Here is a 17,767-nt window from a genome sequence, read left to right as displayed (position 1 = left end):
TACTGGGGACGCGGACCGCACAAAAGTGATGCGCGGCCACGTGAACTTCATCCACGCGGACCGCACTGATTAGGTGTGCGGCCGCGTGGGCTTTTGCCTTGAATGATTGAGTCTCTAACACTCTTAGGCGCGGACTGCATGAAAAGGTGCGCGGATCGCACGGAAAGGGGCGCGGACCGCGTGAAAAGGAGCGCGGACCGCACAACTTGACTTAAAAATGGCATGGCCTCTGAACTTTCCTGTGCGGCCACGTGGCAAAACAGTGCGGACCGCGCAGGTTTACCTTGAAAATTCCCAGCCTCCAAACTCTCCTGTGCGGCCGCGTGACAAAACAGTGCGGACCGCACAGGTCATTTTGTTCCCCCCTTTTGTTGTCTTTTGACACTTGGCAGATTTCATTCCTTTTTGAGCCGATCTTTAGTATTTGTCATCTTGTCGCTCAAACCTGCAATCAAGCACAACTTGTAAGCATTTTGGGACTAATTTATGGCAGTTAATGCACAAAGCTTAGGTAAGAATGGCTATAAAGCATGTAGAAATCACAGTTATCAGTGTTCTTGAAATATTTTGGTCACTAATCTCTTATATGTGGCTCTAGCATTTTTCAAACCAAATAGCATGACTTTGTAGCAATAAGTCCCCCCTTTCTGTGATAAATGAGGTTTTTTCCTCATCTAAAGGGTCTATTTTTATCTGATTATAACCAGAATAAGCATCTAAAAATCATAAAAGCTCATGACCTGCCGTAAAATTAATTAATTGATCTATGTGTGGTAAAGGAAATGAATCTTTAGGACAAACTTTATTTAAATTATACACAGATCGCCATTTTCCATTCTTTTTTGGAACCACAACAATATTAGTTAACCAGTTAGGGTACTTTACCTCTCGTATTGAACCAATTTTTAGAAGTTTTTGTACCTCATCCTGGATTACTTGATTTTTGAAGGCCCCTTGCTTCCTTTTCTTTTGCTTGACAGGTGGGTGTAATGGATCCTCATTTAGCTTAAGTCATCACATCTAGTGGTATACATGTCATATATGAATGCGACCAAGCAAAACAATCTACGTTAGCACGTAAAAATTTAATAAACTTACCTTTCATTTCTTGGCTAAAATTTGCTTCGATGTAAACTTTTCAATCTGGACAATGACAAATAATATCACTCCGATGTAAACCCCGTGATTGTTTTAATGTTCTCGTTTTCCTCTGGATCTTGAACCACACCAGGTCTTGAATCGACATCAGTCTGCCTGATAGCTTATATGAGTCCACCAAAGTATAGAGTACCTGGTTCCGTATGAGACTGATACGCAGAATGTTGTAAAGGCTGAAAGTAAAGAAGGTAAGAGATTTTTCTACGTGAAAAAATCCCACACAAGGGGATCAAAAAACCACGACCTACTCTTGTAGGCTTTTAACTCAACTAACTTGTAATCTACCTATTACAAGCCACTTTGCAAAAACCCTATTGCAAAGACTTTAAACTAGATTGTAATGCAACCACCACAAGCCACTCTCTAACTCTCCTAGTTATAGAGGATTTAACTTATGACTATTTCTAGTCACAACATAAACTCTAAAGTTTACGAATTTTGTTTGTTCCTAAAACATCGCTTCTAAGAAAGTAAACTAGGAATTACAATGTAGAACAATTAACAAGATTATAACTCAACTATGGATATACATAAGACTTCGTTTAGAAACTGTTCCTTAGTGGAGTTGTCTTCTTGTTCTTGACAACCAGTGATTTCAATGCCGGATCGATGCTTCTTCTTCTTGAGAGAATATCACTGAATGCACAAGTAATGGTGTGTCTTGCACCAGGTTGTTTTATCACAAAAGATATCACAATAGATAGTGGTGTCAACTCTTGGTGTACTTCTTCTCAGTGAGAAGTGACTGCTACACTGTCTGCACAGCCACTTCTGGGCAATTGCGTTCCAGCTGGATTTTGTGCTTTATGTCAGGACATACCAACAGACCAGGTCCTAATACTTCTGTCAGGACATACACTAGGACCAGGTCCTAGTTGTGTTTCTCTTTTTGTAACAGTTGCCAGATGGTCACTTTCTTCTGCTGCATTCCGGCTGTACACTTGATCTGTACTTCTGTCAGAGAACTTCAAAGGATTAGGTCCCTGTTGTGTTTCTCTTTATATTGAATGCGTACAGTCACTGACTTGTGCTTTTGTCAGAGAACCCTAAAGGACCAACGCAACGGGTCCCTGTTGTGTTCCTTCCTGTGGTTATTGATCCATTTGCTGATTTTCAAGCTTCGAACAGTTCACATGAGATGTATATCCTATGGAGCAAGTTCTCTATCTGGTTCTTCACGACAAGTTTGTTAGATCATCAAAACATAAGGTTAAGTAAAAACCCATCAATTTCTCCCTTTTTGATGATGACAAACTTAAGCATGGACAATATTTGTTTAGAGCAGAACCAGATAGGGATAACCAGACGAAGTTCCCCCTTAATCAAAGATCTCCGTCAACCATGTAACCATGTTATCCCACCTTATCCTTATTTCCCCTTTTGGCATCATTAAAAAGAACAACTATGAAGAGGAGCACATGCAGGTAATAAGCATAAAGAAGTCTAACACAGCTAGCTCATGCCACATATGTGCACACAACATGACAAAAAAGAGAAGCCAGAGGAACACAACGTTGTACATGCAAGGAAAGGGGAGCTGTTTCATTAATGTTTACATTGGATTGAGCAAGCCAGGACCAGTAATGGTTAAGTTCAACATGCCATCACAAAAAAAAACAAGTAAACACAAGTAAAACAGCAGCCACAGGATGTTGGAGCAAAAATATCTTGACACTAAGAGGATCCTAGGGAACACTAGAGGAGGGAAGCTTGGAGGAAGAGACAACAATGGTTTTGAGAACCAGGTCCAGTCTAGCATTTGCAACCAGTTGTTCTTCAAGTAGTTGAGCCCGAAGTCTCTCATTTTCCTTTTTCAGTTGGGCAACCTCCTCATGTACAGAATCAGGTCCCTTTGCTGCTTGGCTAAGCTGAGTTTCTAGAATGGCATTTTGAGCCCCCAGCCTTCGTATTTCCTCAGAGGCTACATTTTGGGCATTTATCAGCTGAGAAATGGTCGAGATGCTTCCACCAACCTTTTCTATATATTCACATTCTTCTAGAGTGGTCTTAGAGAAGGTTTGCTTGTGTGTGCCCACTCTGGGGTTTCCCAAGGGAACCTTATAGAATCTGAACACCTGAGTGAGGAGAAAGCCATAAGGTAACCCATGATTACCACCTTTAAAATTTGCAACCTTCTGCATATGATGTATCATGATTTCTGGCAAATTGATAGGTACAAACTCATCAAGCGCTTCCATCAGGACCAAATCTGACTTTGTAGCAATGAAACGTCTCTCAGAGCGGGGTAAGAGTACTTTATTAACCAGTTCAAAGAGAAGCTGGTATTAAGGAAGCAATACCTTCTTATGGACCTGTTCCCCCTGTTGGATGGCTTGCTCTTTCATAATGGCTCCCCGAAAGTTTATTCCACAGACATCCTTAACTGAGGACACATTTTCACACGAAATTCTGAGAATCTTTCCCAACGTTGAAGCGTCGAGTACAATGTCCACTCCATTTACAAATGCACAGATGTGAGCCCCCTCGACAGTGAAGAGAGATGAGTAGAAGATTTGCACTGCATCTTGGTACACCAGAGGCATGCTCCCTTCAAACAACTGTTCCCATTGTTGAAATTCCACAATCTCCAGAATTTGTCTCATGCCCGCCATCTTCGAAATTGCTGGATCAAATGTTCGGCCCCACAACACGTTTTGAGTTCTTAATCTCTGCTGCCACAGAACACCATCACAGGTCAAGGACCTTGTTGAACCAGGTTCCTTAATGGTTTCCCCTTTTTGTTTGCTAGTTCCTTCTCCAAACTTTCCTTTCCAGCTTGCTTCCCCTACCGTATTGTCCTCATGCACGGCTAGCTCAGTTTTACTCCGTTTAGACTTGCTGCTGTACTTCATCGATGACTCTTTCTATTCCTCAATAGTTTCCTTACTTGTCATAGACTGTTGCACTAAGGAACCAGGTTCCCTAGAGGCATTTTTGTCTATCTGATTTACTGACACTCTCTTGATGAAATCTTTGGGATTCATTTTTCTCTTTTTCCTTGTCTTGACACTCCTCTTACTTTTCTGCAATGAGGATTCAAAATTCTCTTGCTGTAGTGACCTGGTGATGGGTGATTTGGAGGAAGAATCCAAGAGCTTGGAATGAATAGGAGGTACATGAGTGAGTTTGCATGGAAGTGAATCAGGTTAATCAAAAGGCTTTTCTGAGAATATCTCATGAGCCAAGGACTCGAGGAGTGCTGTGGTTCTTACATCTCCTAGGAATAGAACGCCTTCCCCCTGATACTCAGAAGAGAGATAAACTCTTTCATTCATCAGACTCTTTACAGATATAGCCATAATGTTATGAGCTGCTTCCTTTTTAGGTGACTCCTTGAGAGTCACTGAGTCCAACATGGAGGTGTTCAGGTACTGGTCAGGATCATCCTTAGGGGCTTTTGATATTCGAGGAGTAAGACCTCCTGTGTGGTATTTGATGAAATCGTAGGATTGACTAGACATAGGATTCTCAAAATAGTGGTGAACAGGATTTATGAGAAATGGAAACACTGTAGGGGTGGAAGGAGGAACCAGAAGTGTGTAAGGTGGTAGAAGGCGTGAAACAATAATGTTCTGGGAATGATTTCAATGATGATGAAGAAGTGGGAGCAGTGTTAATGGTGGGGGAATGAGAAGATTGTTCGATAACTATAAGATGAGTACTTAGTAGACGACTAGAGAGAGAAATAGATAGATGGGAAGAGGATCCTAGCTATACACGGAAGATGAAGGTTCATGACTTGCGGTGAGAGAGAAAGAAAGTTTTATTGGAAGGAGAACTAATGATGAGTGGAGAGCGAAACAGGTTCTGAAAACGACGGTAGGTTAGTGGGGAAGTGTTACCGTGTAGAGGGGATGAAGGGATTTGACGGGCAAGACATGACACACAGACGTTAAAAAGTCGGATGATATGGCAGCTGAATTACAGATATTTATATTAATTTTTTTTTGTTTAGGAAGGGCATGCAAAATTTAAGCACATTACTACTAACCTGAGATACAAGAACCTGATGTCAGAGCAATCTTTTTAACAAGGTTTTAGCAGCCCCACCTCTTGCAGTGCATAGATGTACCTTTAGCTTCTATGATCGACATGCGTGTTTATCTGCAAAGGTAGTGATGTGAGCTAGGCTTGGTCAGAAAACAATTTAGTTGTCTTTACTTGGTGCTGTCTTACATAGCCAACTGATGGAAGATCAAATTCTTCATTTGGCCCTTGTAACTCCATCTTCACTTTTGATTGATCCAGAGTTCTCTACTTGAGGCTTTGATGCAGATGTCTGGAATTTTGTCTTCTATTTCTTCAATATGCTTGATCTTCTTCCCCTTTTTTGATTTGAAGACTTTTTTCAGTTGTTGACGAAGCCATTTGAGTTCTGCTTCATTGTTTCCCAAGGGATGAGGCATGCATCATGACAAGAGAACCGTTCCAAAAGTGTTTTCCTTTTCCATAGAAAAACCTGCATAGATAACATTTTCATACCCCAACAGGATTAACAAAACTGTCACCTGAGGGGTAACACAGGACCAGGTCCTGAGTTCCTCTAAGGTATTTCAACTCCTTTGTGGACACCCTACAAGTAAGATTCCTACGGACTTGCACTTTGGATTCTATTCAGGAGCGAAGAGAGAAAGAAAACATGTTTATCTAACTCTTAGAATAAAAGAATGATTGACTTTGATTAAAGAGGGAGATGTGGAAATTTGATTTTCCACACTTTGTGTTCTGCTACTTGTGCCGTGCCATGAGCTGCATCCTTGCTCCTCTCTCAGCTTCAGTGGTAAGGAGTGACGTACCAGGTTCTTTGTGAGACATGGAGAATGATGTTGCATTGCATTTCGCCAGTCCCCTTCATCTTACTAATTTTGTCATCGTTTCTTTATTGGCAAGAGGAAGTGTCTTGTTGTAGACCCCATGAGCACCCCCTATCATTCAGTGTGCCCTTTGTGGAAACATTCTGGCCTTGTTTCGTGGATTGTATTCCAGAGGAATTCCTTTGCTCATCCCTTTTCATTGAGCTTCCCTGGCTAATCCTTCCTGTTGTCGAGGACATGGTATTCTTGTCTGTTCAGTTCTTTCTTTCAGCAATATCACTTTACTGTGAAGTCCTTGATTGTTGGGAAATTATGCTCGATCCCTTCTCTCCCCTCCTTCTTCCTTTTGTGAACTCATGTTTGGGGACACTTGAGCTGACAAACCATGGGCCAGGGCATGCAGAGTTAATTTATTCGGAGGTGAGAGGTTTGCATATACCAATCCTTCATGCCGAGGTTGCGACTTTACTCATCTCATACTACCAACTTGTGGGAATTCACACTTAGTTGGAGTGGATGTTCTTGTTTCCTTTGTCAGTTGAGACCACTTGGCGAGTTATTAGATTGGTCACTGCACTCTTTAGGCCATTCACATAGGGCACATTCCTACTTGAGTGCCAAAAGAACTTATCTACCTTTTCATTCACTTGAGAATGTACCCTTTACGTCTTAAGGATACATTCCCTTCCTGCAGGGCTGTCAGTGAGAAGAGATTCATGTTATTTTTAGCTGCATGCTTTACGTATCCATTGTCCATGATCCATAGCAGCCCGCTTCCTCTCATTGTTCCCTGCTCATGCAAATCAAGGGTTAGATTTAGGAACCCAAAATAGTTTGGGTCCCTTGTTACTATAAAAAGGATGAATGAGGGTTTTCCTAGTCCACGCAGGCAGCATACGCTTTTTGCAAGTGGTACCTGGTCCTTTGCTAGTAGTCACTCTCTTAGTAAACGCTTTGTTCTTCTGAGCAGACTGAACCCTGGCCCGACAATTTTCTTTAAAATGCCCATTGTTTCCATAGTGGGTACATAGCCAGTTATTAGGTACAGTGACATACTTGCTGTGTGGGTTGTAGGGAGTTTTCTCCCTTTGGAATCTGATGCCCTGCTTGTTTCCACTATTGTTTAGATACATAGTAGTAACAACATTTGAGGACTAGGTTCACTTCAAGAATTTCTCAAGATCATTTCTTACTTTCTCCAACTCAGATTGGAGTTGCTGATTTCTCTCGAGTTCACTGCAAAGACTAGTTTTTACAATAGTTAACTCCTTTTCCAGCAAGATGTGCGACTCACTGGCTTCTTCCTTCCCTTTCCCAAGACTTACATTCCTATGTTCTCTATTGAATCCCTCAATGGTTTCCTCTAGATCAGTGCATATCACTAGAAGGTCATCTCTTTCCTCTTCAGTGGAGGCAATTTTTTCTTCTAAGAATGTTTCTCATTGGTAAGACCTTCTATTGTTTCTTTTAGATCAACAACTACTACCATCAGATTGTTTCTCTCATTCTCTACACTGGTTATTTTTTCATTTAAGGCCTCCTTCTCTAGTTCAAGATTAGCTATGGTTTCATTTAAGTCCACTATACAGACCACTAGATCATCTCTAGATTGTTCGGCCTCCCCTAGTTCTTCAGTAAAGATCTCCTTATCATTTACAAGAATATAATAAGCGTCAATTAGGACATTTAATAAAGACCTTAGTTTCATAGAGGAATAGGATTTCAGATTTCTCTGAACATCCCTGAAGTTTACCTCATCATCTTCATCTTCTTCATCATCATCATCTGACTGAGCCATCAGCGCGAATAGTGATTGTACTTTGTTGCTTCAATTTCCACTACCATCATGGAATTATTTTCTACATCTGATTCTCTTTCAGATTCACTTGAGGAGTCTCCCCAAGCAGCAAGAGCCCGCTTAACGATATTGTCTGCAGCACTTTTTCGATTGAATCTTTTCTCTGGAACCATGTTCCTTTTTCCAGTTTTGTCAGGATTTTGCTTGTACTGCTCCTGTTTTGTGAGAGGGCAGTCTTTGATGAAATGCCCTAGCTTTCCACATCCGTGACAAAGATCGTTGTTCCTTGTTTTGCTTGAACTGTCCCACTTTGGTATGCCACCATTTCTTCGAATCATATTTTGAAATCTCTTAGTAAGATAGGCCATGTCACTCTCTTCATCACTTGAATCACTCCTTTCAGCCTTAAGCACCAGGTTCTTTTCCTTCTTAGGCTCTCTTCTTTCACTGTCTTTCTTTCTTTTCATCTCGTATGTTTTTAGATTACCAATCAACTCATCCATGGTTAAAGTCTGTAGATCTTTAGCTTCTATGATGGCATTTACCTTACTTTCCCAAGACCCAGGTAGAACACTGAGAATTTTCCTTACAAGCTTGTTTCTGGGAATAAAATCTCCAAGTGAGTGAAGCTCATTTATGATGGAGGTGAATCTGGTGTGCATATCTTGTATGGATTCATCATCCTTCATCCTGAAGAGCTCGTATTAAGTGGTGAGCATGTCGATCTTGGATTGTTTGACTTGAGTGGTTCCTTTGTGAGCAGTTTGTAAGGCTTCCCATATCTCCTTGGCAGTATCACAAACTGATACTCTGTTGCACTCATCAGGTCCTATGCCACACATCAAGATTTTTTTGGCATGATAATTCTTTTCTACAGCTTTTCTGTCAGTGTCGCTGTACTCTCTTCTCCCTTTGGGCACCAATGGTCCTGTTTCTTCATGTTTCTTCATGGGAACATGTGGACCATCACAAATGATGTCCCACAGTTCTGAATCTTCAGCCATTATGAAATCATGCATCCGAGTCTTCCACCATCCATAGTATTGACCATTGAATTTGGGAGGTCTATAGGTTGATTGTCCTTCTTCAAAGCTTGGTGGAGCAGCTATTTAGGATCCTTCCTAGGTGCTGATACCAATTGATAGCTTATATGAGTCCACCAAACTATAGAGTATCTGGTCCCGTATGAGACTGATACATAGAATGCTTTAAAGGCTGAAAGTAAAGAAGGCAAGAGATTTTTCTACGTGGAAAAATCCCACACAAGGGGATCAAAAAACCACGACTTACTCTTGTCAGCTTTTAACTCAACTAACTTGTAATCTACCTATTACAAGTCACTTTGCAAAAGCCCTATTGCAAAGACTTTAAACTAGCTTGTGATGCAACCACTACAAGCCGAGTTCTCCTAGTTACAGAGGATTTAACTTATGACTATTTCTAGTCACAACATAAACTCTAAAGTTTACGAATTCTGTTTGTTCCTAAAACAACGCTTCTAAGAAAGCAAACTAGGAATTACAATGTAGAACAATTAACAAGATTACAACTCAACTATGGATATACATAAGATTTCGTTTAGAAACTGATCCTTAGTGGAGTTGTCTTCTTGTTCTTGACACACCAGTGATTTCAATGCCAGATCGATGCTTCTTCTTCTTGAGAGAATATCACTGAATGCACAAGTAATGGTGTGTCTTGCACCAGGTTGTTTTATCACAAAAGATATCACAATAGATAGTGGTGTCAACACTTGGTGTACTTCTTCTCAGTGAGAAGTGACTGCTACACTGTCTACACAGCCACTTCTAGGCAGTTGCGTTCTAGCTGGATTTTGTGCTTTATGTCAGGACATACAAAACGGACCAGGTCATAATACTTCTGTCAGGACATACACTAGGACCAGGTCCTAGTTGTGTTCCTCTTTTTTGTAACAGTTGCCAGATGGTCACTTTCTTCTACTGCATTCCAGCTGTACACTTGATCTGTACTTCTGTCAGAGAACTTCAAAGGAGCAGGTCCCTATTGTGTTTCTCTTTATATTGAATGCATATAGTTACTGACTTGTGCTTTTGTTAGAGAACCCTAAAGGACCAACGCATCGGGTCCCTGTTGTGTTCTTCCCTGTGGTTATTGATCCATTTGCTGATTTTCAGGCTTCGAATAGTTCACAATGAGATGTGTATCCTGTGGAGCAGGTTCTCTAGCTGGTTCTTCACGACAAGTTTGTTAGATCATCAAAACATAAGGTTATGTAAAAACCCATCACTACCCTTGTGTGTTTTCAGTTGAGGTATGAACAAAGGTGTCCCCAATTGAATTCTTTAATTGCTATTTCGCATCTGCATTGTTGGCTGTTGTGTTTGCAATCACCACCAAATTAATGCTCCGTGAAGCTTGTTGATCTCCGCGGATTTGTCAAATCCCCCACTGTGAACGAAATTTGATAATTTGATGCAACGTGGATGGGACATCATCCATATCATGTGTTACGCCCCACAATTTTGGTCGTAAGAAAGTGTTTGAACATTTAATTAAGAGATGATTATTACATTAAATAGTGAAGTGTCGGGCTAATAAGTTAACAATATTTCATTGGTCTAAACTGATCTGGTTGTTATGGAATCACCGATTTCTAAAGGGTAGCTTAGAATTCAACTTAGGCATATGACTGTCGTTATTACTCTATGTCCTTTCCCACCCCAAAGTTGAAAATATTTCGTCGTCTAAGTGTTACGCCCCGTAATATTACGCTGATATTTTGTCCAGTAGAATTACATTACGATGATGCTACCCATTGCAGTATTAAATTACGACGATATTATACCATGTAGTATTGTACGTTGAATTTGTCGTAAGGTAATTAACATCAGTCCAAGATAAAGATTATTTTGAGGTTATAAGTATTATGTTGTTTCAAACAAGGGAGAAGTAAATTTGTGAAGGAGAGAGGGTAAGCAAATCGAAGAAAATGAGTTTCGTCAAAGCTTGGCAGTTTAGGATAAAATACGGTCTGAGTGTTAATACCCGATATTTATGGACTAGTACCATACAAAGTACCATATGACCATGATAGTAGGATGTATAAAGTGTATTAAAAATAAGTAGAATTTTAAGTAATTTGAGAAAATTGTTAATTATTTGGATAATTGGTTAATTATCGGGTAGCAGGACATTACCTAGTTAATTAATTAATTATTGAATAAGATTTAAAACCCCTCCCCCACCCCATGTGGCAGCAAGCCACCACCTAAACCAAATGACTCACTAGTGGCAACTAGTTAGGATTATAATTCAAGAATGGACTCATAATTTTAGCAAATAAAAGGACTCATTTACCTAACATTTGGGGATATAGAATAGATCTCTCCAAGAGACCACCTATATTGAAGGCCAAAAAATGCAAGAATATTTTGCAATAGATCGAACAGAGAAGGTGTAAATCATTACGCCTATTTACGGATCTTTAAAAGATCGAGCATAGATTTTGTAATTTTAAGGGAGTACGGTGTAAACCTTCTCAAGAATATCACACGGATTTTTCCCTACTCCAGATATGTTAAGGCCATCCTTTTTTTCTTTTTGGCATGATCCAAATTATACAGAAGAAACGGGCAAACACACAGTTTTCATAAACGATTCTATTCATAGAAATACTAGGGTAAGTGTTCTTGATTTCCCCATGTGACATATTATTATATCTTCTGTTCATGGGTCTCAGAATAATATGCAGTTGAAAAAGTTTATCTGAAAGGAATATTGAGATTATTATATATTTTTCATGCACTTCATTCATTTATACATATGCATTGACCCATGACCAGATGGTGTTATATATATATATATATATGGGATATGGAAAAAGGTTACGGCGTTATATACGCACCACCGCATGATCAGTTAGTATATATTGATGATGTTGCCCACAGTGGCCGAGACAATATGATGGGATGCCCTCAGAGGCCTAATAATGTTATGAAACATGTACCAATGCACGACATGACATTCATACGCATATGCATGACACTATAATTATTTCATGAATTACAGAGTTATCTAGACTTACAGGTTGAGTCATTTACTCTATATTTCTTCCATGTCTATTATGTACTTATTTATGTGCCTTACATACTCGGTACATTATTCGTACTGACGTCCTTTTTTCCTAGGGATGTTGCGTTTCATGCCCGCAGGTCCCGATAGACAGGTCAAGAGCCCTCCAAGTAGGCTATCAGCTCAGCGGAAGATGTTGGTGCGCTCCATTCGCTTCTGAGTTGCTTTGGTTAGTATGATTTAGACGTGTACTGTTTGGTATGGCGGGACTTTGTCCCGACCTTTATGAAAATTATATATTCTTAGAGGCTTGTAGGAAGATGTCATGTACGTAAAAGATTGTATGGCCTTGTCGGCCTATGTTCAGTATACGAGTGGTTATTTTGGTCTTATAGGCCTGTATGTCTTATGTAGAAGTTGATATCACATGTTGTATTCTAATTATCTCACGGCAGCCTTCCGCCTCAATTATCTATAATAGTATGACATGAAAAGATATGTTATATTGGTACTCGGTTGAGTAAGGTACCGGGTGCCCGTCGCGACCTATCGGTTTGGGTCGTAAAAAAAGTAGTATAAGAGCAGTTCTATCCTAGGGAGTCTACAAGTCGTGTCTAGTAGAGTCTTGTTTATGGGTGTGTTGTGCACCACACTTATAAGCAAGAAGGCTACAGGGCATTTAGGACTATCACTCTTTCTTCTTACTCTAGATCGTGTGGTAGAGCTCAGTTGTAAGAACTCAATTTCCTAAACTCTATCTTGTTCATAATACGACAATGCCTACATCCAGAAAGACGGTTGGTGAAAGATATAGCTGTGGATGAGTTGAGTCAGAGGAACTCAATTTTTGCATCACGCTTATGATGGATAAATATGAGGTATTCAACAGATTATGTGTATACTAAGATGTGTAAGCTCCTTGGTAAGGATTCCTAAGGCAAGAATACTTATACACTCTTACGGTAAAAAGGAATAACAGAATTGGAAGGAAGACACAATTTTCAGCAAATAAAAGAAGCAAGGTAAAGAAGGGTACGAGGTACCTAATTAGTAGAGATGAACATTATCTGCAATTCAGGAAGAAAGATATAAGCATTTTGAGTTACCTTCATCGATAACAGAGGTATGTACAATTTGCCGCTCCCATCTTAGTTATGCCCTATAGGGGCTAACAAGTGTAGTTTAAGAAAAGGATGGAACATCAGGATTCGTCTAGGGTTAGAGTAACCCAAAATGATGGATGGATTATTTGTATCAGTTGACATTTCCGAAGAATATAACAATTAGAAATGAATACTAGCATGATAAAACAAATTCTGAAGACAGGCACTGAAAGCCTGGAAGGGATAAATATTACCTTAGTGTGACTCTCGTCCCTAGTAGAGCAAGGACGTTGAGCAACCCGAAGAGCCGATGAATGAAGCAAGGAGAGCTAAAAGCGAAGGAATGTCTTGTTGAAGTTTTCACAAGAAATGGATAGGCATGAATATTAGCAAAGTAATGAGAAGAGAGATAAGGAAGAATTATGAGTGAGATGTGATACATGGATGACAACCGTTGATAAAAAAGATGACGGTATTACCGAATCCATAGTCAGGTGAAGGAAGAAACGAGAGATGATAGGCCTTAAGACAACAAAAGAGTATGACCCCAAAGTAATAGAAATCAGTATGGGCTGGTGAACAAGATAAACTAAACGTGAATTAGGGACTAAGTGATTGGATAATACTCAGCATCATGAGAGTTTCAGAGTTCGTTCCGGCAATAATAGAATGGACAACAGAAGAAGATTCATGAGAAATTCAGAGAATGGTCATTCAGGAAGACGCTTCCCTAAAGCAAATAATGTGAGCAAAGTTAAGCTTAAGGGACTATGTGTGCCAGTTACACTAAGTACCACCCTCGCGAGTAAGGAATTTCGTTATCCTTGGTACTGAAGGATTACCGCAAGGTGAGTAAGGGTCATCGATAATGTGAGAAGACGCCAATGATAAAGAGGTAAAACATCTATAGGTAGATCGTTGTAGCACTAAATATTAGTACTTCCCTAAAGGGGGGGGGAATGTGGAGTGAGGTGGCATTACGTCAGAATTAAGTGGTTCTAGTAATTATGGAATGGTAAAGGAAGAATGCAATAAAATTAAAAAGGGATGAGATTGCACTTATTCAAAGCCTACAGATTTGCTACGATACTAGAGCATTATGCAAACATGACGTCAAAGAGAGGAAGTAAGGGTTCTTGCCCAAGACGTAATTGAGTAATAAAGAGCCAGTGCAAGAGGTAAGTTAAGACAAAGGAAATAACCCAAGAAAGATTACGCAGAATATTGATACGGGAATGGGCCAACAAGTAGTTAGTAGTTGATTCTGGAAGAGCCTAGCTATGGCTAGACAAGGGGATACAAAAAAATCAACAGATCGTGCAAGATAAACATAGGGAACCCTAATATGGGGAATTAAACCTCACAATTATGACATCGTGTTCCTTGAAAAATATCCATATAGGAGTTGGGGAAGTTAAAAAGGTACCGTATGAGTGTTACGGAAATAATAGAGAGTGCCACCGTAAAGACAGTCAAAATATTAGTTCAAGAGTAACCCTACAAGTACAAGGGTGTGGAGATAAGTAACTATGGGTAATTATAGGTGAGGAAGAACATCAAAAAATTCCGTCATGCATACGATGTGATAAGCTCGCATCCTTACAAGTACTATAATTAAAGACTAGCTGGGAAAATAAGGAAGAAAGCTTCAACCTAAGCACAACGACCTAAAGAGGAAATGGTCGCGTGACAGAAGTGCTCAAAACAACATTGTATGTACTCATTAAGAAAGTGGCACCTACTGTGGCTAATGAATAGGGAGTAAGATCAAAAGTAATATTCAAGATCACATGGTTTGTTTGGAATTTCAATATATGTGGGCACTAAGATAAGTTAAGTATGGACGCAACAAGGGGGCAGAAAGACCAGAAAAGTAATAGCTTACGTTTAAAGAAAGCTAAGATGGAACGAAAGGAATTATTCGATCAATGATCCAGAGTTGGTTATGTTATGAACGCACTTAAGGGTTCGGAGTTTCATATATACAACATATACATCCATAGAAAGTTCTGGCATACGTTAAAAGAAAGAATTGAGCCCAGGTCATAGACAAAGGATTGAATTGCTAAGGGATTGTATCATGGATATTCCATGACGCCATGAAAGGCTAAAAGTAATAACTAACACCATGAGCCGCAAATCGGAAGATAGCTTAAGCCTACCTAAAGGTTGATCAGAGAAAAGAAGAAACTAAAGAGTTACATATACTAAGTGAATCATGAGTTTGATTATTGAACCCAGAAAATTATGGACATAGTGATTGAGAACATTGCAGAGTCACTCTTAATATCAGAGGTCCAGTTAGAAGAATACCGCCCTCTTAACGAAGTCAGTATAAAGCTCTCCACGAATCATGTAAAAAGGTACAAGTATTATAATAGAAGTTCAAGTTGTGGATGTGAATTCCACCTATATGGAAGGAAGGTCATGAAGGAGATAGAAGATGTGATGCGAGAATTTAAAGTAAGTAAGGTAAAGGTGAATAACATACAAGATACTCAAATGCAGAAGGTTGTTAATAGCCCATACTTCGGGTAGACGGCTAGAATCGCGGGGATTCTATATCTAGGAATAATAGAGGCATCGTTAGTAGCATATCCTCCAGCCTATGGTCTAGGTATCGAGAAGCCTGATTAAGAGAGTAAAGAAGAGTTAGAGACGATGTAATGTCTCGCTTGATGTTCCAGAATGACATAAGGAAATCTATGATGCAACTAAGTTGAAAGGTTGCAAGTAATATAAATAGATATGTGTAGGTCACAAGCTATTGTATGGTGAAGAAACAAGGTTCTAGAAGACAGGAGTAAGGATAAGAAAGGGCGAGTGAGAAGGTAACGAAAATGGATAAGCCCTAAGGATTAAGCCCATAAAAACAAGAAGAGCAGATGGTTTCTCTAAATTATATAAAACTCAGTATAGCCTGAATGAGCTCAAAGGAGCCTATGACTAGTAGCATTTAGAAGAAATAGAATACTGCCCTGGTAGTAGAATGTGGGGGTGATTGTGATAGATAAAGGATGACGTTTGGGCCTTCGATTGAGCAACAACTTGAAGAGGATTTCATGAATTGTACGGGATTAAGATACCCACGTAAGTGAATCACATTGGGATACTATAAAATACAGTTATTGGAGTACAATATCGCCGCTAAGTGGATCAGGAAAATCACTTCAAATATTCCTCGATGCAACGTAAGCCCCTAGTGGCAAGGAATTATGTGATGTAACGACCCGGCCGTTCGTTTCATGAGTTACCATTACGTTTTCCCATTTCTTCTTTCTTATGTGTTGTTCAGATACATTTCATTGTATCGTGTTGGTTGGTTCAGGTTTGGAGTAGTTTTGGAGTGTTATAAGACACTTAGTCCCTTAAGTTGACCATTTAGTTAGAAAAGTCAACCGGAAGTTGACTTGTGAGTAAACGACATCGGAATTTGGTTTTTATGGTTCGAATAGCTTCGATAGGTGATTTGGGGCTTAGGAGTGTGTTCGGAAGGTAATTTGGAGGTCCGTGGTAGATTTAGGTTTGAATTGCCAAAATTGAAATTTTGGTGCTTTCCGGTTGGTAGTGGAAATCTTGATATAGGGGTCGGAATGGAATTCCGAAAATTGGAGTAGGTCTGTAGAGTCATTTGTGATGTGTGTGCAAAATTTCAGGTCATTCGGAGTTTATTTGATAGGGTTCAACATCGTTTGTGAAATTTGAAAGTTTCTAAGTTCTTAGGCTTGAATCCGAGGTTGGTTTGGTGTTTTAGTATTGTTTTCAGTGATTCGAAGGCTCGACTAAGTTTGAATGATGTTATGGGATATGTTGGCATGTTTGATTGAGGTCCCGAGGGCCTCGGGTGAGTTTCGGGAGGTTTTCGGACCAAGTTCGTGGCTTGGAGAGTTGCAGATGTTTCTTCTATTCTGTTGGAGAGATTCCTTCTCGCGATCACGTGGGGAGGCTCGCGATCACGTAGAGCTTTTGGGGAGGCAGTCAAGTTTGTTCTTCGTGTTCGCGTATTAAGGGATGTGATCACGTTGGTCGATCAGGTGAACGCATGGGTTAAGTCGCGTTCGCGTAAGGTTAAGTGGACCAAAGCTGGACCTCACGTTTGTTCATCGCGAACTCGGTCCGTGGTCCACGATCACGTAGGAGTAAGGGAGCTGAGCATCACGTTCACGTGGAGAGCGACGCGTTAGCATAGGGTTATTCCTGGAGCCAGCAAAATTTGTTCTTCGCGATTGCGTGGTGTTCCCGCGATCGCGATTAAGGAAAATCACCTGGGCAGAATGTTTAAATAGGGGTCTTCGCAATTTTTAGCCCATTTATCACTATTGTTGGATGGTTTTGAAACTTTTTGAGAGGGATTGAAGAGGGATTCGAAGGGAAAGACTTGGAGGTAAGATTTTTGAACTCAATACTCGATTCTATGGTGATTTCTAACTAATTAGTCATGAAATTAGTGGGATTTAAAGCCTAAAATTGGGGAATTAGGGCTTGACATTAGAGAGTGTAAATTGGGGATTTGAGGGGTCATTTGAGGTCCGATTTTGGTGTTCTTGGTATGTATGGACTCGTGGGAGGATAAGAATTCTGTTGATGTGATTTTTATCAGATTCCGAGACGTGGGCACAAGCGTCGGGTTTGACCAATTTTGGGATTTTCGATGTAATTTGATTATTTTCACATGGGCTTTGTTCCCTTAGCATATATTGATGTTATGACTCTGATTTTGGTTAGATTCGGTGAATTTGGAGGTCATCGAGAGGGAAGGGCATCGCGGGCTAGAGTTTGGCTTGGCTTGAGGTAAGTAACGCTTCCAAACTTGGTTTTGAAGGGTTCGAACCCCCAAACTA

The 17,767-nt window shown here is 40.1% G+C and overlaps 1 protein-coding gene across 1 annotated transcript; it reads right to left on the bottom strand.

Moving 5' to 3' along the window:
• Nucleotides 1-7,769: 7,769 nt before the first annotated feature.
• LOC138871352 (uncharacterized) lies at nucleotides 7,770-8,237 on the bottom strand. The gene has a single exon (XM_070149224.1). The coding sequence runs from the start codon at nucleotides 8,235-8,237 to the stop codon at nucleotides 7,770-7,772; it is 468 nt and encodes a 155-aa protein (XP_070005325.1).
• Nucleotides 8,238-17,767: the final 9,530 nt, after the last annotated feature.

The sequence above is a fragment of the Nicotiana sylvestris genome, chromosome 6 (genome assembly GCF_000393655.2).
Source record: "Nicotiana sylvestris chromosome 6, ASM39365v2, whole genome shotgun sequence".
NCBI lineage: Eukaryota > Viridiplantae > Streptophyta > Magnoliopsida > Solanales > Solanaceae > Nicotiana > Nicotiana sylvestris.
This window is presented reverse-complemented; position numbering and strand designations above follow the sequence as displayed.